This window comes from Ranitomeya variabilis, chromosome 1 (genome assembly GCF_051348905.1).
Source record: "Ranitomeya variabilis isolate aRanVar5 chromosome 1, aRanVar5.hap1, whole genome shotgun sequence".
Lineage (NCBI taxonomy): Eukaryota > Metazoa > Chordata > Amphibia > Anura > Dendrobatidae > Ranitomeya > Ranitomeya variabilis.
This window is the reverse complement of record NC_135232.1, coordinates 362,368,343-362,393,206: the sequence shown is the minus strand read 5'-3', so window position 1 is coordinate 362,393,206 and position 24,864 is coordinate 362,368,343. Positions and strand designations below refer to the sequence as shown.

Genomic DNA, 24,864 nt, shown 5'->3' with positions numbered 1-24,864 from the left:
CTTCCGCACTCTGCCATGCGCCCAAACAGTGGTTTACCTGCATATATGGGGTATCAGCGTTCTCAGGACAAATTGTACAACAACATTTGTGGTCCAATTTCTCCTGTTACCCTTGGTAAAATAAAATAAATTGGATCTGAAATAAGTTTTTGTGAAAAAAAGTTAACTGTTAATTTTTTTAAAAACATTTCAAAAATTCCTGTGGAGCACCTGAAGGGTTAAGAAACTTCTTGAATGTGGGTTTGAGTAGCTTTAGGGGTGCTGTTTTTAGAATGGTGTCACTTTTGGGCATTTTCTGTCAAATAGACCCCTCAAACTCACTTCAAATGTGAGGTGGTCCCTAAAAAAATGGTTTTGTAAATTTTGTTGTAAAAATGAGAAATCGCTGGTCAACTTTTAACCCTTATAACTTCCTAACAAAAAAAAATTGTTTCCAAAAATGTGCTGATGTAAAGCAGACATATGAGAAATGTTATTTATTAACTATTTTGTGTGATATGACTCTCTAATTTAAGGGCATGAAAACTAAAAGTTTGAAAATTGCGAAATTTTCAACATTTTCTCCAAATTTCCGTTTTTTACACAAATAAACGTAAGTCATATAGAAGAAATTTTACCACTGTCATAAAGTACAATATGTCACGAGTAAAGAATCTCAGAATCACCAGGATCCATTTGAAGCGTTTCAGAGTTATGACCTCATATAGTGACAGTGGTTGAAATTGAATTGAAACAAATGGCCTGGTCAGAAAGTTGAAAACAGGCTTCGGGGTTAAGGGGTTAATAAAAATTAATTGGCTTTGTGCGCAAAAGAAACCCAAACCATCACACAGTTTCATATCCCAAAAATTGAAAACGTTACAGCTTTCGGAAATTGGCAACCCAAGCAATTACTATTTTTTTTTTACAAATTTATTACATTTTTTTGCTTCACCACTCAAGTAAACTAAAAACTATGCATGTTTGGTATCCACGTAATTATACTGACTTGTAGAATCATATTATCAAGGGAGTTTTTTTTTACTGTAAAATGAACACTGTAAATAAACCCCCCCAAAAAACTATTTCAGAATTGCCACACTAAGATTTTTTTCCTGCTTTCCAGTATATCATGATACAATGGATAGTGTAATTCAAAAGTACAACTCGTTCTGAAAAAAATCAAGCCCTCACATGGCTATATTGACTAAAATATAAAAAAGTTATGGCTCTTACCATAAGGGAAGGAAAAAAAAGTGCAAAAATGTAAAATCTCCCGGTCCTTAAGGGGATTAATGTGCAGATATAGGGTTAATGTGTAGGTTAATTGCATTGTAAAGCGTTCTGCCACCACACTGAAAGCCTGGCTGCCAGAAGGAAATTAACTTAAGGCGTATTAACATCTCCAAGTTCCTATCCAAATATGTGCCACGACGCTAGGGGACACTAGCTTGCCCTGTTCAAAGTATTACTTCTGATGGTGAAGACGCCGGGGCCACGTACCTTGCCTTAGCTCCTGAATCCGCCCTCAGTCTGTACCCTCCCCCCACCCAGGGAAGAGGGGAGTGGTAGTGCACCGTAATACACCAACCACACTAACAAGGTAATACAAAGAGGATAAAGGAAAATACCAATCATACAAATATACTCACATAAACAGAGATAAACACCAGAGAGTGGAGGATGGGGTAAAACCAAAGCAGGAGAAACAAAGGATTAGCACACAACCTAAACCATGCAACAGTCTCCAATAAATCCACCACACGCCTTCTCAAACCACCATTTCCTATCTGTCCAGTATAAACTATCTCGGACAATGAGTGCTAGCCAGGGCCAGATTATATAGGAGATGGGAGTGGCTAATAATGAACAGTCGAGAGCCTTACTGCAGGAAAGCTTCCAAGAGCTCTCAACTGAGTCGATTAACCCCTGAACTGCTAAAAGAAACCTGAACCATTTAATATGTGTCCCGTAATAAACCAGCCAGGCTAACGAGGTAATGCGAACAGGGATAAAGTAAAATATCAATCACACAAATATCCACACAAAAACAACAGCAGTAAACACCGGGGAGTGGAGGATGGGGTTAAACCAAAGTAGGAGAAGAAAGGGAATTATCACACACTCAAAACCTAGCAACAGTCACACAAAAATCAACCAAACACCCTCTCCAATAACAACCAACAACAACCACCAGCAATGCAGCATAAGCTTGCTCTGACAATGAGTGCTATCGAGGGCCCAGATTATATAGGAGATGAGAGTGGCTAACAGTGCACAGCTGAGAGCCTTAAGCAGAAAGCTCCCAAGAGCTCTCAACCAAGCAGATTAACCCCTGGACTGCTAGAAGAAATTTACACCATTTGATATGAAGGTGAAGTGCTTCTTATCAGTGCAGGAGCAGCAGAAATCAGACGCTGCAGTCTTCTGGCTCCTCTCTGTCGCGGTAAACCCGTGACAATATGTAGTATGTGTCTTAATAATAATATTAGCAAATACCTCCAATTAGAAATGTAGTATAGTTTTTCTGATTCGCTATGTCTCTTTCCTCACGTACAGGCATTGCAGGACCTTAGGTATCCATGGTTATGACCATTAGCAACTAGCTAACTGTCACTATATCAGTGGTCATAACCATGGATACCTAAGGTCCTGCAATGCGTGTACATAAGGAAAGAGACATTAACAAATCAGAAAAACTATACAACATTTCCAATTTGAGGTATTTGCTATTATTCTCATTATTACACCTACTAAATATTAGGATGTAATCTTGGATGTGGGAATACCTCTTTAATTCCTCTAGACAGCCTCCAGCTTTCAGTCAGAGAGGCGCGACCAACACGCCTTCAGTCACTTCTCAGTACATAGTGAGCTGTGGCTGTAACCACACCCCTGACACTGACTGATAGCCGGCTCTGCACTGATGCACTGCTGAGACACCTCTCCATTACTAACTCCAGGGCTTGATGTCAGCTGAGATTTTTGACAAATCACAGTTGACATCAACCCCAACTATCATTACCCCAATTGCCACCACACCAGGGCAATCAGGAAGAGCCAGACAAAGCGGCAGAATTAGCACATCTCATGTGATGATGACCCAATTATTCAAAGTCACACAAGCCTCTATTTAACCCCTTTCCGACATTGGACGTACTATCCCGTCGAGGTGGGGTGGGCCCGTATGACCACCGACGGGATAGTACGTCCAGCGTGATCGGTGGCGCTCACGGGGGGAGCGCGGCCGATCGCGGCCGGGTGTCAGCTGACTATCGCAGCTGACATCCAGCACTATGTGCCAGGAGCGGTCACGGACCGCCCCCGGCACATTAACCCCCGGCACACCGCGATCAAACATGATCGCGGTGTACCGGCGGTACAGGGAAGCATCGCGCAGGGAGGGGGCTCCCTGCGGGCTTCCCTGAGACCCCCGGAGCAACGCGATGTGATCGCGTTGCTCCGAGGGTCTCCTACCTCCTTCCTCGCTGCAGGTCCCGGATCCAAGATGGCCGCGGCATCCGGGTCCTGCAGGGAGGGAGGTGGCTTACTGAGTGCCTGCTCAGAGCAGGTGCTGGTAAGCCTGCAGTGCTCTAAGTCAGATCGGTGATCTGACAGAGTGCTATGCAAACTGTCAGATCACCGATCTGTGATGTCCACCCCTGGGACAAAGTAAAGAAGTAAAAAAAAAAATTTCCACATGTGTAAAAAAAGATTAAAAAAAAAAATTCCTAAATAAAGAAAAAAATATATATATATTATTCCCATAAATACATTTCTTTATCTAAATTTAAAAAAAACAATAAAAGTACACATATTTAGTATCGCCGTGTCCGTAACAACCCCACCTATAAAACTATATCACTAGTTAACCCCTTCAGTGAACACCGTAGGGGGAAAAAAAAAAACGAGGCAAAAAACAACGCTTTATTATCATACCGCCAAACAAAAAGTGGAATAACACGCGATCAAAAAGACGGATATAAATAACCATGGTACCGCTGAAAACGTCATCTTGTCCCGCAAAAAACGAGCTGCCACACAGCATCATCAAAGAAAAAATAAAAAAGTTATAGTTTTCAGAATAAAGCGATGCCAAAATAATTATTTATTCTATAAAATAGTTTTTATCGTATAAAAGCGCCAAAACATAAAAAAATGATATAAATGAGGTATCGCTGTAATCGTACTGACCCGATGAATAAAACTGCTTTATCAATTTTACCAAACGTGGAACGGTATAAACGCCTCCCCCAAAAGAAATTAATGAATAGCTGTTTTTTTGTCATTCTGGCTCACAAAAATCGGAATAAAAAGCGATCAAAAACTGTCACGTGTCCGAAAATGTTACCATTAAACGTCAACTAGTCCTGCAAAAAACAAGACCTCACATGACTCTGTGGACCAAAATATGGAGAAATTATAGGTCTCAAAATGTGGAGATGCAAAAACTTTTTTGCTATAAAAAGCGTCTTTTAGTGTGTGACGGCTGCCAATCATAAAAATCCGATATAAAAAACGCTATAAAAGTAAATCAAACCCCCCTTCATCACCCTCTTAGTTAGGGAAAAATAATAAAATTAAAAAAATGTATTTATTTCCATTTTCCCGTTAGGGTTAGGGCTAGGGTTAGGGTTAGGGCTAGGGTTAGGGCTAGGGTTAGGGCTAGGGTTAGGGTTGGGGCTAGGGTTGGAGCTAAATTTAGGGTTAGGGTTGGGGCTAAAGACAGGGTTAGGGTTGGGGCTAAAGTTGGGGTTAGGATTAGGATTACATTTACAGTTGGGACTAGGGTTGGGATTAGAGTTAGGGGTGTGTCAGGGTTAGGGGTGTGGTTAGGGTTATCGTTGGGATTAGGGCTAGGGGTGTGTTTGGATTAGGGTTTTAGTTAGAATTGGGGAGTTTCCACTGTTTAGGCACATCAGGGGCGCTCCAAACGTGACATGGCGTCCGATCTCAATTCCAGCCAAGTAAAACAGTGCTCCTTCCCTTCCGAGCTTTCCTGTGCGCCCAAACAGGGGTTTACCCCAACATATGGGGTATCAGCATACTCGGGACAAATTGCATAACAACTTTTGGGGTCCAAGTTCTCTTGTTACGCTTGGGAAAATATAAGTTTGGGGGGCTAAAAATCATTTTTGTGGGAAAAAAAGGATTTTTTATTTTCACGGCTCTGCGTTGTAAACTGTAGTGAAACACTTGGGGGTTAAAAGTTCTCACAACACTTCTAGATAAGTTCCTTGGGAGGTCTAGTTTCCAATATGGGGTCACTTTTGGGGGTTTCTACTGTTTGGGTACATCAGGGGCTCTGCAAATGCAACGTGATGCCTGCAGACCAATCCATCTAAGTCTGCATTCCAAATGGCGCTCCTTCCCTTCCGAGCTCTGCCATGCGCCCAAACAGTGGTTCCCTCCCACATATGGGGTATCAGCATACTCAGGACAAATTGGACAACAACGTTTGGGGTCCAATTTATTCTGTTACCCTTGTGAAAATACAAAACTGGGGGCTAAAAAATCATTTTTGCAAAAAAAAAAAAAAATTATTTTCACGGCTCTGCGTTATAAACTGTAGTGAAACACTTGGGGGATCAAAGCTCTCAAAACACATCTAGTGTTCCCTAGGGGGTCTACTTTCCAAAATGGTGTCACTTGTGGGGGGTTTAATGTTTAGGCACATCAGGGGCTCTCCAAACGCGACATGGCGTCCCATCTTAATTCCAGTCAATTTTGCATTGAAAAGTCAAATGGCGCTCCTTCCATTCCGAGCTCTGCCATGCGCCCAAACAGTCGTTTACCCCCACATATGGGGTATCGGCGTACTCAGGATAAATTGCACAACAACTTTTGTGGTCTAATTTCTTCTTTTACCCTTGGGAAAATAAAAAATTGGGGGCAAAAAGATAATTTTTGTGAAAAAATATGATTTTTAATTTTTACGGCTCTGCATTATAAACTTCTGTGAAGCACTTGTTGGGTCAAAGTGCTCACCACACATCTAGATAAGTTCCTTAAGGGGTCTACTTTCCAAAATGGTGTCACTTGTGGGGGGTTTCAATGTTTAGGCACATCAGGGGCTCTCCAAACGCAACATGGCGTCCCATCTTAATTCCAGTCAATTTTGCATTGAAAAGTCAAATGGCACTCCTTCCCTTCCGAGCTCTGCGGTGCGCCCAAACAGTGGTTTACCCCCACATATGGGGTATCAGCGTACTCAGCACAAATTGTACAACAACTTTTGGGGTCCATTTTCTCCTGTTACCCTTGGTAAAATAAAACAAATTGGAGCTGAAATAAATTTTGTGTAAAAAAGATTTAAATGTTAATTTTTATTTAAACATTCCAAAAATTCCTGTGAAACACCTGAAGGGTTAATAAACTTCTTGAATGTGGTTTTGAGCACCTTGAGGGGTGCAGTTTTTAGAATGGTGTCACACTTGGGTATTTTCTGTCATATAGACCCCTCAAAATGACTTCAAATGAGATGTGGTCCCTTAAAAAAAATGGTGTTGTAAAAATGAGAAATTGCTGGTCAACTTTTAACCCTTATAACTCCCTAACAAAAAAAAAATTTTGGTTCTTAAATTGTGGTGATGTAAAGTAGACATGTGGGAAATGTTACCTATTAAGTATTTTGTGTGACATATCTCTGTGATTTAAGGGCATAAAAATTCAAAGTTGGAAAATTGCGAAATTTTCAAAATTTTCGCCAAATTTCCGTTTTTTTCACAAATAAACGCAAGTTATATCGAAGAAATTTTACCACTATCATGAAGTACAATATGTCACGAGAAAACAGTGTCAGAATTGCCAGGATCCGTTGAAGCGTTCCAGAGTTATAACCTCATAAAGGGACAGTGGTCAGAATTGTAAAAATTGGCCCGGTCATTAACGTGCAAACCACCCTTGGGGGTGAAGGGGTTAAGGAATTGTTCAAGATTAGAAAAACATGGCTGATTTCTTTCAAAACCTGCAGCGCCCTGATTATGACTTGTGTGTGCTACTGTAGCTCAGTCGCAGTAAAGTGAATGGAGCTGAGCTGTAATAACACTCAGGCTATGTGCCCACTTTGTGGATTCGTGTGCGGATTTTTCCACACTGTTTTTGAAAAATCCGCAGGTAAAACGCACTGCGTTTTACCTGCGGATTTACCGTGGATTTCCTGCTTTTTTTTGTGTGCGTATTTCACCTGCGGTTTTACACCTGCGGATTCCTATTGAGGAACAGGTGTAAAACGCTGCGGAGTCCGCACAAAGAATTGACATGCTGCGGAAAATAAACCGCAGCGTTTCCGTGCGGTATTTTCCGCAGCACGGGCACTGCGGATTTGGTTTTCCATAGGTTTACATGGTACTGTAAACCGCATGGAAAACTGCTGCGAATCCATAGCGGCCAATCCGCCGCGGATCCGCAGTCAAATCCGAAACGTGTGCACATACCCTCTTACTCCATTGTCAGGGGTGGCACTGTTTCTGAAGTCCCTCAGTACAAATGGAAACAACTTTTAACCCTTTTTTTTAACAGCCTTCTGTTGGATCTCAAGCCATAACGACTTGATGGATGACCGATCTGTAGGAAGATCGATCTTGGGCAAGCCTAAATAGGTCCACCAGGGTCTTCTCCAACGTTATTTTTATATTATAAAGCCATCGGGTTGCTAATCTTCCTTTTCGCCTTGTTCCTTCTTTAAGGCTACTTTCACATTAGCGTCGTGCACTGCACGTCGCAATGCGATGTTGCGGCACACCGACGCATAATGTGGAAGCGCCGCACAACGGGGGCAGCGGATGCTGTTTTTCAACACATCCGCTGCCCCATTGTGAGGTGCGGGGAGGAGGGGGCGAAGTTCCGGCCGCGCATGCGCGGTCGGAAATGCTGCAGACGACGCACCAAAAAACGTTACATGCAACGTTTTTTGGTGGCGACGGTCCGACGCAACACGACGCAACAGTCGCACGACGGTTGCGACGTGTGGCAATGTGTCGCACTGCGTCGCTAATAAAAGTCTATGGAGAAAAAACGCATCCTGCAAGCAATTTTGCAGGATGCGTTTTTTTCTGCAAAACGACACATAGCGACGTGCAGTGCACGACACTAGTGTGAAAGAGGCCTTATTGTGACCATCATGTCCTTTTCCAGTGACTGCTCTCTTCATATGATGTGTCAAAAGTAGGCAAGTCTTAGCTTGGTGATCATTGCTTTGAGCGATATGTCTGGCTTGATTTATGCCAAAATTGATGTGTTTGTTTTCCTTACCCTCCATGGTATTGATAACATCCTTCTCCATCGAAGGCGTTGATTCTTCTTCACACTATACACACTAAGGGTATGTTTCCACGGTACGTAAACGCTGCTTGTTTGACGCTGCAGCGTCAAACAAGCAGCGTCCAGATGTTCCTGCATAGTGGAGGGGATTTTATGAAATCCCATCTCCACTATGCGTGGAAACCCGCACGCGGCGGCCCTGCGACTCCGGACATGCTGCGCGTCTTTTCAGAACGCAGCATGTCCGTACACCTTGCGGGGACGCAGCGTCCCCGCAAGGCATATCACAGGGCCCTATGGCGAGGGGTGCGATGATCCCGGATGTGTACTGTACACATCCGGCACCATCGCGTCCCAGAAAGGGGGCGGGGCTTAGCTCCGAGCGGCTTCGCCGCTGCGGCGATCCCGCCGGCAAGCCGTACCGTGGAGCCATACCCTAAGGGTATGTGTCCACGTTCAGGTTTGCTTCAGGCTTTGGTCAGGATTTTATGCAGGTAAAATTCTGACCAAAAATGCACCTGAAGTCACTGGCAGGTCACCTGCGGTGTTCCTGCGTGTTTTGCTCATTGTAGCAACATGCTGCGTTCTGAAAAACGCAACCCATGTGCGTTTTCGTGGGAAAAACGCATGCGTTTTTTAATGCACAGTGGAGACGGGATTTCATTAAATCCCCTCCACTATGCTGTAACATCTGGACGCTGCGTTTTTGATGCTGCGGCTCAGCGCTGCATCAAAAACGCAGCGTTTCCTGAACGTGGACACATACCCTAAGGCTGCCGTCACACTATCAGGATTTGGTCAGTATTTTACATCAGTATTTGTAGCCAAAACCAGGAGTGGAACAATCGGAGGAAAAGTATAATAGAAACATATGCACCACTTCTGTATTATCACCCACTCCTGGTTTTGGCTTACAAATACTGATGTAAAATACTGACCAAATCCTGAGCGTGTGAGGGCAGCCTAATGTACAACATACAATTTATGATGGCTTCTTACATTCTCAGGTGCTTGCATTTTTAACTGCTGTATTATTCTTGTATAGTCCTAGTTGTATAATATATGTGAAGTAGGGTGAAATAACTCCAAATCATTTGTTATATCATTTCAGTCTCTCACAAGGAGCTCTGCTGCATCAGCATTTCCATTTGTCATGTAGAATGTGCCCAACAAACTGAGTTTTACTAGTAGAAACTGTCCAGTAGTGATGGCATGCACCACTCAAGGGGTTAACGTGCTTTGCAGCTACAGTTTGTGCCCTGGGATCTCCTCCCATGTTAGAGCAACTGTTGCTACAAACTGTCTCCTGGCTCAGAGGGAGGGTTGTATTGTATCCCACCCATCTGAGGAAGGAAACAGACATGGCGGCAGAAAGATCCCCAGTCATCCAGCAAATAGGCAGAAGTACAGATGTCAGTAGTGCGGCTCTGTGGAACGCCATGTATCACCCAGACGTGGCATCAGCTGCCCCCTGCCCCCTGAGGGATCAGTATGGCAAGACTTTTGAATTCGGGGACTTATACAGAGACAAAAAATCCATTATAATCTTTGTGCGGGTAAGACCCTGATCTTATTATTCTGCTCTACACTGAGGTATCTTCAGCCTTATGTGTAGTACTATTATCCCAGGTTATGGTGACTACCAGCAGACAGTTATTCTGATTGCCATATTTGGAATCAGGAAGGAATTTTTATCCTAAAATGAAGAAAACTGCTTGCTGCCTCAAGGACGGGTGTTTTGTTCTGGATTAGCATTGCAGGATAAAAACTATATGCCTTTTACATTTAATGTCTTTTACAATTATGCAGCTGCATTAGGTTTTGGCACCTAGATGCCAAAAATGTCTTCGGAGTCAACAATGACTGTGATTTCTAATATTTCGGCGGTATAGTTCATAAACACTATATACTAATATTACAACAAAGCCCCAGCGTTTTCCTGTTGCCTCAAACTCCACAAGGCCCTGATCCATTTCCGTCACTTTTTTGTCTTGCGCTCAGTGATGAGCGGATCTGTCGAATTTCGAGTTCTCTCAGATTTCCCAGGGAAATTCGATTTGCAGTAAGTTATTCACCGCTGAAAGTTTTTGTATTTATTATGCTTTATCATCTCTCCAGATTGTAGAGCATAATAAACATATGATGTAAAAACAAAGGGCAATTAAAAAGAATACGTCACTACTACTCGCTGTCTAGTCTTCAGCCGTCACGCGCCTCATCTACCTGTTCTTCACTATAGGCTGGGGTCTCCAGCCGCCACCAGTCCTCGGGCGTCACTGTGTGTTATAGGCATGCAAAAGCCCAAAGAAGAGACCCTGAGGAGCAGAGAGTGGGCAGTGAGCGGCAGAGAAATCGGAGAGGTGAGTAGTGAAGCATTAGAATTTCTTATAATGTGCTGCTGACCCTTTAGGGTTCCATGATCCTCGCAACTTTAATTGCTGTGTTCAAATTCGCTTGGAAATGCAAAGTTCAGAAAAGTCCAAAATTTATGTTATGAGAAAACGTCCATATGATCTTTTTTTTCTGTCCGGCGAAAAAAAAACGCTCAGCGACGGTTCCAGCGATAAACGGATGAAACGTGTAGTGTAGTGACTGGATCAGGCTACCGATTCCATTTTTTTCGAACTGAGCATGCCCCGTTCCTGTATTTTCAATTCTGGAGTCTCTCTCCTCTCCTCTCTCCTTTCTCTCTCTCTCATCCCGGAACAAGAAGTCAGAATTGTATGCCCGATAAACCAAAACGGATCCAACAAAAAAACAGATCCAGCGCATCAGTTTTTCACAATTTGCACAGGATCCGTTTTTTTCAAAAATAGACGGATTATCCCTGAAGGCAGAAAACTGATGTGTGAAAGTAGCCTATGTCCGTTGTCTCCGGCCGACGGACAAAGACTTTACGACGGATCCGTCAAACGAAGGATGAAACGTGAGGCCATCCGTCGCTAATTCAAGTCTATGAGGAAAAAGCGGATCCAGCAGCAACATTTGCTGGATCCGTTTTTTTTTCTAAAAAAAGACGGATTGTGACTGATGGCAAAAAACTGATGTGTGAAAGAGGCCTAAGCTTAGGCACAATCTGTCAAATGTTGAAAAAAACGGATCTTTCGCAGATTGTGAAAAACTGATGCAACGGATCTGTTTTTTCGACAGATCAGACTAGCTGATCCCTCTAATTGGATCCCCAAAAAATTGGAGCATGTTCAGTTAAAAAAAAACAGAATCCGGTGCCATATGGATGCCGGTAGCAAACGACGGACGGCGACCGATCCATCGCTGTCTGTTTTTTTTGGCGAGCACAAAAAACGTTACTATGTCCGTTTTTTCCGGCCGCCGGAAAACCAATTTTCGACAGATCCAGCAAAAAACGGATGAATCGTGAGACCATCCGTCGCAAACTTTTGCCTGATCCGTTTTTTTCAGAATTTCGCCGGATTGAGCCTGATGGCAAAAAACTGATGTGTGAAAGGGACATTAGTCACAAAGTCTTTATACTAGTTTTTATTTCTGTGCATTGGGAACATTGCACACTGTGTTCTAATTCCAAGCAAAGAGAAGTGTATATATATATTTTTAACTACTTTACACAAAATAACAAAAAATTAACATTGGGCTACTCTAAAAAATAGCAGTGTCTGGATTTGTCTTTACAAACTCACAATATGTGCTATTTTTTCTGATGATTTAGCATTCTTGTGAATCAGTAACCTAATATTTAGTTGTATACACACAGTTTTTTCACATCTATTTTGCATAGAGTCAACCAACTTCCGGCACCTGTCACCTGTTATTCCAACCCAAGTTGTTTGGACTACCATCCCACAATTTTTTGGCATCCATTGGCTTTCCCTCAGAAACATCTTTTTTTGATGTCACCCTCCAAGTATTCTATCAGATTAAGGTCCGGGGATTAGGCTGGCCGCTAACCTCAATTTTGTTGGACTGGAACCAAGATTTTTCTTGTTTATTGGTGTGTTATGGGTCGTTGTCTTGTTGAAACTCCCATTTCAAGGGCATATCTTCTTCAGCGTAAGGCAACATGACCTCTTCAAGTATCTTAATATATGCAAACTGGTCCTTGATCCCAGGTAAATAGATCGGGCACCATAGTAAGAGTAAGGCTGGAGTCACACATGGCGTAAGACAATACGCCACGTATTATACGTCCGTACTACGGCCGTAATACGGAGAAATGTTCCCAAAATAGTGATCCGTAGTCAGGGTGTGTCAGCGTATTTTGCGCATGGCATCCTCCGTATGTAATCCGTATGGCATCCGTACTGCGAGATTTTCGCGCAGGCTTGCAAAACCGACATCTAATGGATTTATGTGCTCAAATGTTAGGGAAAACATATATACAGTATATATATATATATATATATATATATATATATATATATATATATATATATATATATATATGTCATTGAGACACATATATATATATTCTGTATTTAGATTTTATTCAGCGCGATATCTGTGAACAGCCGGTAATTCAATTGCCGGCTTTTCATTTCTCCTGCACAAACCCGACAGGATATGAGACATGGTTTACATACAGTAAACCATCTCATATCCCCTTTTTTTTGCATATTCCACACTACTAATGTTAGTAGTGTGTATGTGCAAAATTTCAGCGCTGTAGCTGCTGAAATAAAGGGTTAAATGGCGGAAAAAATTGGCCCACGCCACGCGGGAGCCCACGCCAATTTTTTCCGCCATTTAACCCTTTATTTCAGCAGCTACAGCGCTGAAATTTTGCACATACACACTACTAACATTAGTAGTGTGGAATATGCAAAAAAAGGGGATATGAGATGGTTTACTGTATGTAAACCATGTCTCATATCCTGTCGGGTTTGTGCAGGAGAAATGAAAAGCCGGCAATTGAATTACCGACTTTTCACTAACAGCGCTGCGTATTTCTCGCAAGTCACACTGCAGGTCCGTGTGGAATCCGTATTTTTCTCGCCCCCATAGACTTTCATTGGCGTATTATTTGCGCAATACGCTGACAAACGCAGCATGCTGCGATTTTGTACGGCCGTAGAAAGCCGTATAATACTGAACCGTAATATACGGCTAATAGGAGCAGCCCCATTGAGAAGCATTGTGCCGTATGTAATGCGAGTTTTACGTACGTAGTTTTTGCGCTCTTACGTACGTAAAACACGCATGTGTGACGCCGGCCAAACATGCCCATACCATGATGCTTGCACCACCACGCTTCACTGTCTTCAGAGTGTCTGTGGCTTGAATGCAGAGTTTAGGGGTTGTCTGATGAACTGTTTCCTTGGACACCAAAATTTTTTTTTTACTTTTACAGTTTTTAATTTTACAATTTTACAGTACACAAAAGGTTTCTCCATTTCTCTTTAGGCCAGTTGATGTGTTCTGTGGCAAATTGTATGATCTTCAGTACATGTCTTTTTTTTAACAGTGGGACTTTGCTGGGACTTCTTGCTTTAGGCCTCTTTCACACCTCAGTCTTTTTGTTTCCGTCAAAATCCGTCGGTTTGTGAAAAAAAACGGATCCAGCAAATGTTGCTGCTGGATCTGTTTTTTTTCTCATAGACTTGTATTAGCGACGGATTGTGACGGATCGGATGGCCTCACGTTTCATCCGTCGTTTGACGGATCCGTCGTAAATTCTGTGTCCGTCGCCCGGAGACAACTGACATAGTAACGTTTTTTGTGTACGTCGAAAAATCGGACAGCGACGGATCCTGCGGTGTCCGTCATTGGCTATAATGTAACCCTATGGACGCAGGATCCGTCGCTGTCCGTCGAAAGACGGAATCCAGCAACTAATTCCATTTTTTGAAACTGAGCATGCGAGGGACAATTTCTAATTCCTGTAATTTAACCCATTTTTCCATTCAGGCAAAAAAACCTCTCTCTCTCTCTCTTTCAGTGCATCAGTTTTTTACAATCTGCACAGGATCTGTCTTTTCAACACTTTGACGGATTGTGACTGATTCTAAAAAACTGATGTGTGAAAGAGTTTCACACAGGCGTCTTCTAACTGTCACAGTTCTCACCGGTAAGGCTACTTTCACACCAGCGTCGTGCACTGCACGTCGCTATGCGTCGTTTGGCTGAAAAAACGCATCCTGCAAAAGTGCTTGCAGGATGCGTTTTTTCACCATTGATTTGCATTAGCGTCGCATTGCGACGCTTTGCCACACGTCGCAACCGTCGTGCGACGGTTGCGCCGTGTTGTGGTGGATCGTCGGCTGCTAAAAACGTTACAAGTGACGTTTTTTGCTGCCGACGGACCGCCATTTCCGACCGCGCATGCGCGGCCGGAACTCCGCCCCCACCTCCCCGCACCTCACAATGGGGCGGCGGATGCGCTGGAAAAATGCATCCGCTGCCCCCGTTGTGCGGCGCATTTAGGCCGGCCTCACACTAGCGAGTTTTACGGACGTATGAGCGCATAAACTACGTCCGTAAAACTCGCAAAATAAACTGCACAATTATTCTCAATGGGGCTGCTCCTATTAGCCGTATATTACGGTTCAGTATTATACGGCTTTCTACGGCCGTACAAAATCGCAGCATGCTGCGTTTGTCACCGTATTGCGCAAAAAAATCGCCAATGAAAGTCTATGGGGGCGAGAAAAATACGGATTCCACACGGACCAGCAGTGTGACTTGCGAGAAATACGCAGCGGTGTTAGTGAAAAGTCGGTAATTCAATTGCCGGCTTTTCATTTCTCCTGCACAAACCCAACAGGATATGAGACATGGTTTACATACAGTAAACCATCTCATATCCCCTTTTTTTTTGCATATTCCACACTACTAATGTTAGTAGTGTGTATGTGCAAAATTTCAGCGCTGTAGCTGCTGAAATAAAGGGTTAAATGGCGGAAAAAATTGGCGTGGGCTCCCGCGCAATTTTCTCCGCCAGAGTGGTAAAGCCAGTGACTGAGGGCAGATATTAATAGCCTAGAGAGGGTCCATGGTTATTGGCCCCCCCCGTGGCTAAAAACATCTGCCCCCAGCCACCCCAGAAAAGGCACATCTGGAAGATGCGCCTATTCTGGCACTTGGCCACTCTCTTCCCACTCCCTGTATCGGTGGGATATGGGGTAATGAAGGGTTAATGCCACCTTGCTATTGTAAGGTGACATTAAGCCAGATTAATAATGGAGAGGCGTCAATTATGACACCTATCCATTATTAATCCAATTGTAGGAAAGGGTTAAAAAAACACACACACATGATTTAAAAGTATTTTAATGAAATAAACACAGCGGTTGTTGTAATAATTTATTGTTCTCGCAATCCATCAGGAACACCCTCGCTTGGAAAAATAATAAACGCACAAGATACATACCTTCTGGTGAACCGTCTCGTCCCACGAAGTAATCCATCTGAAGGGGTTAACTAATATTACAGGCAGGAGCCCTGCTAAATGCAGCTGTGCTCCGTGCCTGTAATCCGCGGCGAATGAATGAAATGTAGGTCATTGACCTACATTTCCTTCAGTCGCGGTGATGCGCCCCCTGGTGGATGTCCTCATATGACCTGGAGCGTGGGAAAAAGTTCCCAGGCTGCAGTTCATGAGAACATCCAGCAGAGGGCGCCTCACCGCGACTGAAGGAAATGTAGGTCAATGACCTACATTTCATTCATTCGCCGGGGATTACAGGCACGGAGCACAGCTGCATTTAGCAGGGCTCCTGCCTGTAATATTAGTTAACCCCTTCAGATGGATTACTTCGTGGGACGAGACGGTTCACCAGAAGGTATGTATCTTGTGCGTTTATTATTTTTCCAAGCGAGGGTGTTTGTTATGACCCCAATGGCGAGGGTCTCAGAGGAACGTGGAAGTCTGCAGAATACAAAAATCCAGCTCATAGGGCAGTGGTAGCTGGGTTGACCATATATCTACTCTTAACGCCAACACTAGAAGTAGCCGGGGATCATTCCTACGTTGATTCTAGATGACACGCTCCAGCCGGAGAATCTAGCTACCCCTAGTAGAGGAAAACAAAAGACCTTTCTTGCCTCCAGAGAAGGGGACCCCAAAGCTGGATAGAAGCCCCCCACAAATAATAACGGTGAGGTAAGAGGAAATGACAAACACAGAAATGAACCAGGTTTAGCACAGAGAGGCCCGCTAACTGATAGCAGAATAAAGAAAGGTAACTTATATGGTCAACAAAAACCCTATCAAAATCCACACTGGAAATTCAAGAACCCCCGAACCGTCTAACGGTCCGGGGGGAGAACACCAGCCCCCTAGAGCTTCCAGCAAAGGTCAGGATATATATTTGGAACAAGCTGGACATGGACAAAAATACAAAACCAAAACAAAATAGCAAAAAGCGGACTTAGCTGATATAACTGGAACCAGGATCAGTAGACAAGAGCACAGCAGACTAGCTCTGATAACTACGTTGCCAGGCATTGAACTGAAGGTCCAGGGAGCTTAAATAGCAACACCCTTAACTAACGACCCAGGTGCGGATAAAAGGAATGACAGAAAAACCAGAGTCAAAAAACTAGTAACCACTAGAGGGAGCAAAAAGTAAATTCACAACAGTACCCCCCCCTTAGTGAGGGGTCACCGAACCCTCACCACGACCACCAGGGCGATCAGGATGAGCGGCATGAAAGGCACGAACTAAATCGGCCGCATGAACATCAGAGGCGACCACCCAGGAATTATCCTCCTGACCATAGCCCTTCCACTTGACCAGGTACTGAAGCCTCCGCCTGGAGAGGCGAGAATCCAAGATCTTCTCCACCACGTACTCCAACTCGCCCTCAACCAACACCGGAGCAGGAGGCTCAGCAGAAGGAACTATAGGCACAATGTACCGCCGCAACAAGGACCTATGAAATACATTGTGAATAGCAAACGACACAGGAAGATCCAGACGAAAAGATACAGGATTAAGGATTTCCAATATCTTGTAAGGCCCAATAAAACGAGGTTTAAATTTGGGAGAGGAGACCTTCATAGGAACAAAGCGGGAAGAAAGCCATACCAAATCCCCAACGCGTAGTCGGGGACCCACACCGCGGCGGCGGTTGGCAAAGCGCTGAGCCCTCTCCTGTGACAACTTCAAGTTGTCCACCACATGATTCCAGATCCGCTGCAACCTATCCACCACAGAATCCACCCCAGGACAGTCAGAAGGCTCCACATGACCCGAAGAAAAGCGAGGATGGAAACCAGAGTTGCAGAAAAAAGGCGAAACCAAGGTGGCGGAACTAGCCCGATTATTAAGGGCAAACTCAGCCAACGGCAAGAATGTCACCCAATCGTCCTGATCAGCAGAGACAAAACACCTCAAATAAGCCTCCAAAGTCTGATTGGTTCGCTCCGTCTGTCCATTAGTCTGAGGATGGAAAGCAGACGAAAACGACAAATCAATGCCCATCCTACTACAAAAGGATCGCCAGAATCTGGAAACGAACTGGGATCCTCTGTCTGACACAATATTCTCAGGGATGCCGTGCAAACGAACCACGTTCTGGAAAAACACAGGAACCAGATCGGAAGAGGAAGGCAGCTTAGGCAAAGGAACCAAATGGACCATCTTTGAGAAGCGATCACATATCACCCAGATAACGGACATGCCCTGGGATAGCGGAAGATCAGAAATGAAATCCATGGAGATATGTGTCCAAGGTCTCTTCGGGACAGGCAAGGGCAAGAGCAAACCGCTGGCACGAGAACAGCAAGGCTTAGCTCGAGCACAAGTCCCACAGGACTGCACAAATGACCGCACATCCCTTGACAAGGAAGGCCACCAAAAGGACCTGGCCACCAGATCTCTGGTGCCAAAAATTCCCGGGTGACCTGCCAACACCGAGGAATGAACCTCGGAAATGACTCTGCTGGTCCACTTATCCGGGACAAACAGTCTGTCAGGTGGACAAGACTCAGGCCTATCAGCCTGAAATCTCTGCAACACACGTCGCAGATCCGGAGAAATAGCTGACAAGATAACTCCATCTTTAAGAATACCAACAGGATCAGCGACTCCAGGAGCATCAGGCACAAAGCTCCTAGAAAGAGCATCGGCCTTCACATTCTTTGAACCTGGTAAATACGAGACAACAAAATCAAAGCGGGAGAAAAACAATGACCAGCGGGCCTGTCTCGGATTAAGGCGTTTAGCAGACTCGAGATACATCAGATTTTTGTGATCAGTCAAGACCACCACACGATGCTTAGCACCCTCGAGCCAATGACGCCACTCCTCAAATGCCCATTTCATGGCCAACAACTCCCGATTGCCCACATCATAATTTCGCTCGGCAGGCGAAAACTTCCTAGAGAAAAAGGCACAAGGTTTCATAACAGAGCAACCAGGGCCTCTCTGCGACAAAACGGCCCCTGCTCCAATCTCTGAAGCATCCACCTCAACCTGAAAGGGAAGTGAGACATCGGGCTGGCACAAAACAGGCGCCGAAGTAAACCGGCGTTTCAACTCCTGGAAAGCCTCCACGGCAGCAGGAGCCCAGTTAGCTACATCGGAGCCCTTCTTGGTCATATCCGTCAAAGGTTTCACAATGCTAGAAAAATTAGCGATAAAACGACGGTAGAAGTTAGCGAAACCCAAGAACTTCTGTAGACTCTTAACTGACGAGGGCTGAGTCCAATCAAGAATAGCTCGGACCTTGACTGGGTCCATCTCCACAGCAGAAGGGGAAAAAATGAACCCCAAAAAGGGAACCTTCTGTACACCAAAGAGACACTTTGAGCCCTTGACAAACAAAGAATTTTCACGCAAAATTTTAAAGACCAACCTGACCTGCTCCACATGCGAATCCCAATTATCAGAAAAAACCAAAATATCATCCAGATAAACAATCAAAAATTTATCCAGATACTTCCGGAAAATGTCATGCATAAAGGACTGAAAAACTGAAGGCGCATTGGAGAGCCCAAAAGGCATCACCAAGTACTCAAAATGACCTTCGGGCGTATTGAATGCGGTTTTCCATTCATCACCTTGCTTAATGCGCACAAGGTTGTACGCACCACGAAGGTCTATCTTGGTGAACCACTTGGCACCCTTAATCCGGGCAAACAAGTCAGACAACAGCGGTAAAGGATACTGAAATTTGACAGTGATCTTATTTAAAAGCCGATAATCAATACAAGGTCTCAAAGATCCGTCCTTTTTTGCCACAAAAAAGAATCCCGCACCAAGAGGGGAAGAAGACGGACGAATATGTCCTTTTTCCAGAGACTCCTTGATATATGAACGCATAGCGGTATGTTCAGGTACCGACAGATTAAACAGTCTTCCCTTAGGAAATTTACTGCCTGGGATCAAATCTATAGCACAGTCACAGTCCCTATGAGGAGGCAGTGCACTGGACTCAGACTCACTGAAGACATCCTGATAATCAGACAAATACTCCGGAACTTCCGAAGGCGTAGAAGAAGCAATAGACACAGGCAGGGAATCCCCATGAATACCACGACAGCCCCAACTTGAGACTGACATAGCCTTCCAGTCCAGGACTGGATTATGGGTCTGTAACCATGGCAGCCCTAAAACAACCAAATCATGCATTTTATGTAAAACCAGGAAACGTATCACCTCGCGGTGTTCAGGAGTCATGCACATGGTAACCTGTGTCCAATACTGCGGTTTATTTGCTGCCAATGGCGTAGCATCAATACCCCTAAGAGGAATAGGATTTTCTAATGGTTCAAGAGTAAAACCACAGCGCTTAGCAAATGAGAGATCCATGAGACTCAGGGCAGCACCTGAATCTACAAACGCCATGACAGGATAAGATGACAGTGAGCAAATCAAAGTTACAGACAGAATAAATTTAGGTTGCAAATTACCAACGGTGACAGGACTAACAACCTTAGCTATACGTTTAGAGCATGCTGAGATAATATGTGTAGAATCACCACAGTAGTAGCACAAGCCATTCCGGCGTCTATGAATTTTCCGCTCATTTCTAGTCAGGATTCTATCACATTGCATTAAATCAGGTGTCTGTTCAGACAACACCATGAGGGAATTTGCGATTTTTCTATCACATTGCACCGAATTAGGTGTCTGTTCAGACAACACCATGAGGGAATTTGCGGTTTTGCGCTCCCGCAACCGCCGGTCAATTTGAATAGCCAGTGCCATAGTATCATTCAGACCTGTGGGAATGGGAAAACCCACCATAACATTCTTAATGGCTTCAGAAAGGCCATTTCTAAAATTAGCGGCCAGTGCACACTCGTTCCAATGTGTCAGCACGGACCATTTCCGAAATTTTTGGCAGTACACTTCAGCCTCGTCCTGCCCCTGAGACATAGCCAGCAAGGCCTTTTCTGCCTGAATCTCAAGATTGGGTTCCTCATAAAGTAAACCGAGCGCCAGAAAAAACGCATTAATATCAGCCAATGCCGGATCTCCTGGCGCCAGCGAAAAAGCCCAATCCTGAGGGTCGCCCCGTAAGAACGAAATAACAATTTTTACTTGCTGAGCAGAGTCTCCAGATGAACAGGGTCTCCGGGACAAAAACAATTTACAATTATTCACAAAATTCCTAAACTTAAACCTGTCTCCGGAAAACAGTTCAGGAATCGGTATTTTAGGTTCTGACCTAGGATTTCTGAAAACATAGTCTTGTATGCCCTGCACACGAGTAGCCAGCTGGTCCACACTTGTAATCAAGGTCTGGACATTCATGTCTGCAGCAAGCATAGCCACTCTGAGGTAAAGGGGAAGAAGAGAAAAAAAAAAAAAACTCAGAATCTTCTTTCTTATAATCCCTCTTCTGCAATGCATTAAACATTTAATACTGGCCTGGCAAACTGTTATGACCCCAATGGCGAGGGTCTCAGAGGAACGTGGAAGTCTGCAATACTTACAAAAATCCAGCTCATAGGGCAGTGGTAGCTGGGTTGACCATATATCTACTCCTAACGCCAACACTAGAAGTAGCCGGGGATCATTCCTACGTTGATTCTAGATGACACGCTCCAGCCGGAGAATCTAGCTACCCCTAGTAGAGGAAAACAAAAGACCTTTCTTGCCTCCAGAGAAGGGGACCCCAAAGCTGGATAGAAGCCCCCCACAAATAATAACGGTGAGGTAAGAGGAAATGACAAACACAGAAATGAACCAGGTTTAGCACAGAGAGGCCCGCTAACTGATAGCAGAATAAAGAAAGGTAACTTATATGGTCAACAAAAACCCTATCAAAATCCACACTGGAAATTCAAGAACCCCCGAACCGTCTAACGGTCCGGGGGGAGAACACCAGCCCCCTAGAGCTTCCAGCAAAGGTCAGGATATATATTTGGAACAAGCTGGACATGGACAAAAATACAAAACCAAAACAAAATAGCAAAAAGCGGACTTAGCTGATATAACTGGAACCAGGATCAGTAGACAAGAGCACAGCAGACTAGCTCTGATAACTACGTTGCCAGGCATTGAACTGAAGGTCCAGGGAGCTTAAATAGCAACACCCTTAACTAACGACCCAGGTGCGGATAAAAGGAATGACAGAAAAACCAGAGTCAAAAAACTAGTAACCACTAGAGGGAGCAAAAAGTAAATTCACAACAGGTGTTCCTGATGGATTGCGAGAACAATAAATTATTACAACAACCGCTGTGTTTATTTCATTAAAATACTTTTAAATCATGTGTGTGTGTTTTTTTAACCCTTTCCTACAATTGGATTAATAATGGATAGGTGTCATAATTGACGCCTCTCCATTATTAATCTGGCTTAATGTCACCTTCCAATAGCAAGGTGGCATTAACCCTTCATTACCCCATATCCCACCGCTACAGGGAGTGGGAAGAGAGTGGCCAAGTGCCAGAATAGGCGCATCTTCCAGATGTGCCTTTTCTGGGGTGGCTGGGGGCAGATGTTTGTAGCCACGGGGGGCCAATAACCGTGGACCCTCTCCTGGCTATTAATATCTGCCCTCAGTCACTGGCTTTACCACTCTGGCGGAGAAAATTGCGCGGGAGCCCACGCCAATTTTTTCCGCCATTTAACCCTTTATTTCAGCAGCTACAGCGCTGAAATTTTGCACATACACACTACTAACATTAGTAGTGTGGAATATGCAAAAAAAAAGGGGATATGAGATGGTTTACTGTATGTAATCATGTCTCATATCCTGTCGGGTTTGTGCAGGAGAAATGAGAAGCCGGTAATTGAATTACCGGCTTTTAACACATATCGCGCTGAATGAAATCTAAATACAGAATATATATATATATGTGTCTCAATGACATATATATATATATATATATATATATATATATATATATATATATATATATATATATATACTGTATATGTTTTCCCGAACATTTGAGCACATAAATCCATTAGATGTCGGTTTTGCAAGCCTGCGCGAAAATCTCGCAGTACGGATGCCATACGGATTACATACGGAGGATGCCATGCGCAAAATACGCTGACACACCCTGACTACGGATCAATATTTTGGGAACATTTCTCCGTATTACGGCCGTAGTACGGACGTATAATACGTGGCGTATTGTCTTACGCCCAGTGTGAGGCCGGCCTTACTGCTAGCGTCGGTACGTCGGCCCGACGCACTGCGACGGGCCGAGTACGACGCTAGTGTGAAAGTAGCCTAACCTGTCTTTGATCATTCTGGAGCTGATCATTGGCTGAGACTTTGCCATTCTGGCTATTTTTCCATCCATTAGAATGATAGTCTTCTGTTTTATTCCATGTCTCTCTGGTTTGGCTTTCCATTTTACCGCATTGGAGATCATTTTAGCCTATCATTGTCTGCTCTTCTTTATAAGTATCCTCTCCAATCAACTTTTTAATCAAAGTACGCTGTTCTTCTGAACAATGTCTCGAATGACCCATACGTCTCAGGCTTTCAAGGAGAAATGCATGTACAACATGTCCTGGCTTCACCCTTCAATAAGGTCCACCTGATTCACACCTGTTTCTTTACAGAATGACTGACCTCACTAATTGAACACTGCTATTATTTTGATTACACCCCCTTTCAATTAATTATTCTAAGGCCGGAGACACACTGGTGCGAGATACGGCCAAGTCTCGCTGGTTAAAAGCAAGCTGTGGCAGCGGCACTCCGGAGCGGAGCGTGCGGCTCCATGTATTGCTATGCAGCTGCACGCTCCGCACCGGAGTGCCGGTGCCACAGCTTGCTTTTAACCAGCGAGACTCGGCCGTATCTCGCACCAGTGTGTCTCCGGCCTAATACACAGACTCTTAGGGTATGTGTCCACGTTCGGGAAACGCTGCGTTTTTGACGCTGCGCTTTTCCGCAGCGTCAAAAACGCAGTGTCCAGATGTTACAGCATAGTGGAGGGGATTTCATGAAATCCCGACTCCACTATGCGTTAAAAAACGCATGCGTTTTTGCCGCAAAAACGCATGCGCGGTGCGTTTTTTCAAAACGCAGCATGTTGCTACAATGAGCAAAACACGCAGGCACACCGCAGGTGACCTGCCAGTGACCTCAGCTGCAGTTTTGGTCAGGATTTTACCTGCATAAAATCCTGACCAAAGCCTGAAGCAAGCCTGAACGTGGACACATACCCAAAAACATGCAGATCATGAATGCGGAGTCTAGTGGTTTTCTTAGAATCTACTGCACCAACCGGGAAATAGTTTGACATGTGGTAATATAATTTATACTAAAAACAGTGAGTAATCTGGTGAGTCCTTTTGGACTGCTATTATTTTGAACACTACTGTACATGTCAGTTTTATAACTTTAGTAGTTTTTAGGTTCAACTTATGGACAAAATATTTTACAAACTCACTTTCTAAGGACTCATTCAGACTTCAGTACAAATCAGTCCGAGATCGGACTGCAATGAACGTACTGGCTCTGACTCTCCCGAGCATGACATCTTTGTGTATTTCTATGAGGCTGTCATGCACGGGTTGGGAGACCCACAGTCAGTCCGTGCATTAGCGATCCGTGCTCTTTCCGATGTTTAAGACATCTGAATGAGCCATTAGTGTAAGGTCGGGTTAAAACGAGTGTCCAAAAAATTGTCCAATTTTCATACAGAGAAAATGTCTGACTTTCATTGCCTCCTAGTGTCTTCTATAAGTTCATACGGCATCCGGTTTTATACATAGGCTTTTTAAAAGACTTTACAATACCAAGTACAGTTTCCTATGTTAATAATGACAATGTATCCATAAAACTCGGATCAATAAGGATGATTAATATGTGATCCAATTTATTTTTTGGCACCTATAGACTTGAATAGGTGAATCTCATCCAAAATATGGATTAAAAATATGAATTTAATGCATGCTGCAAATTTTTTATTTTTTTCAAACACGCGGACACTGAAAAAAAATTGTCATCTTAGCACCCCTATCCAATAGCAGTGGTTAGTGTGCTGCGTGATAGCCAATTGTAGCACAGACAGCGCAAGAACGTCTAATATGCTCATCACAAATGAGGGGACACTGATATATGGTGTATAAAGTAAGCTGCTCATGAAAGTTTTTTCTGTTTTTTTTTTTAGAATTTTCTCTGTTATATATGTAAAGAATACGTGGAAGATTTGGCTAAGATTCCAAAAAGCTATCTACAGGTATGGACTAGTAATAATAATAATGGCTGTAATAATGAAATATA

General features: G+C 43.9%; 1 protein-coding gene across 1 annotated transcript in view; it reads left to right on the top strand.

Annotated features, from left to right (window-relative positions):
• Positions 1 to 9,527: 9,527 nt before the first annotated feature.
• PRXL2C (peroxiredoxin like 2C) overlaps positions 9,528 to 24,864 on the top strand; it is a 32,805-nt gene continuing 17,468 nt past the window's right edge. The window contains exons 1-2 of the mRNA XM_077248952.1: positions 9,528 to 9,797; positions 24,752 to 24,820. Coding sequence (XP_077105067.1) covers positions 9,603 to 9,797; positions 24,752 to 24,820 — 264 coding nt within the window. The 5' untranslated portion in view covers positions 9,528 to 9,602. The remainder of the gene's footprint in view (positions 9,798 to 24,751; positions 24,821 to 24,864) is intronic.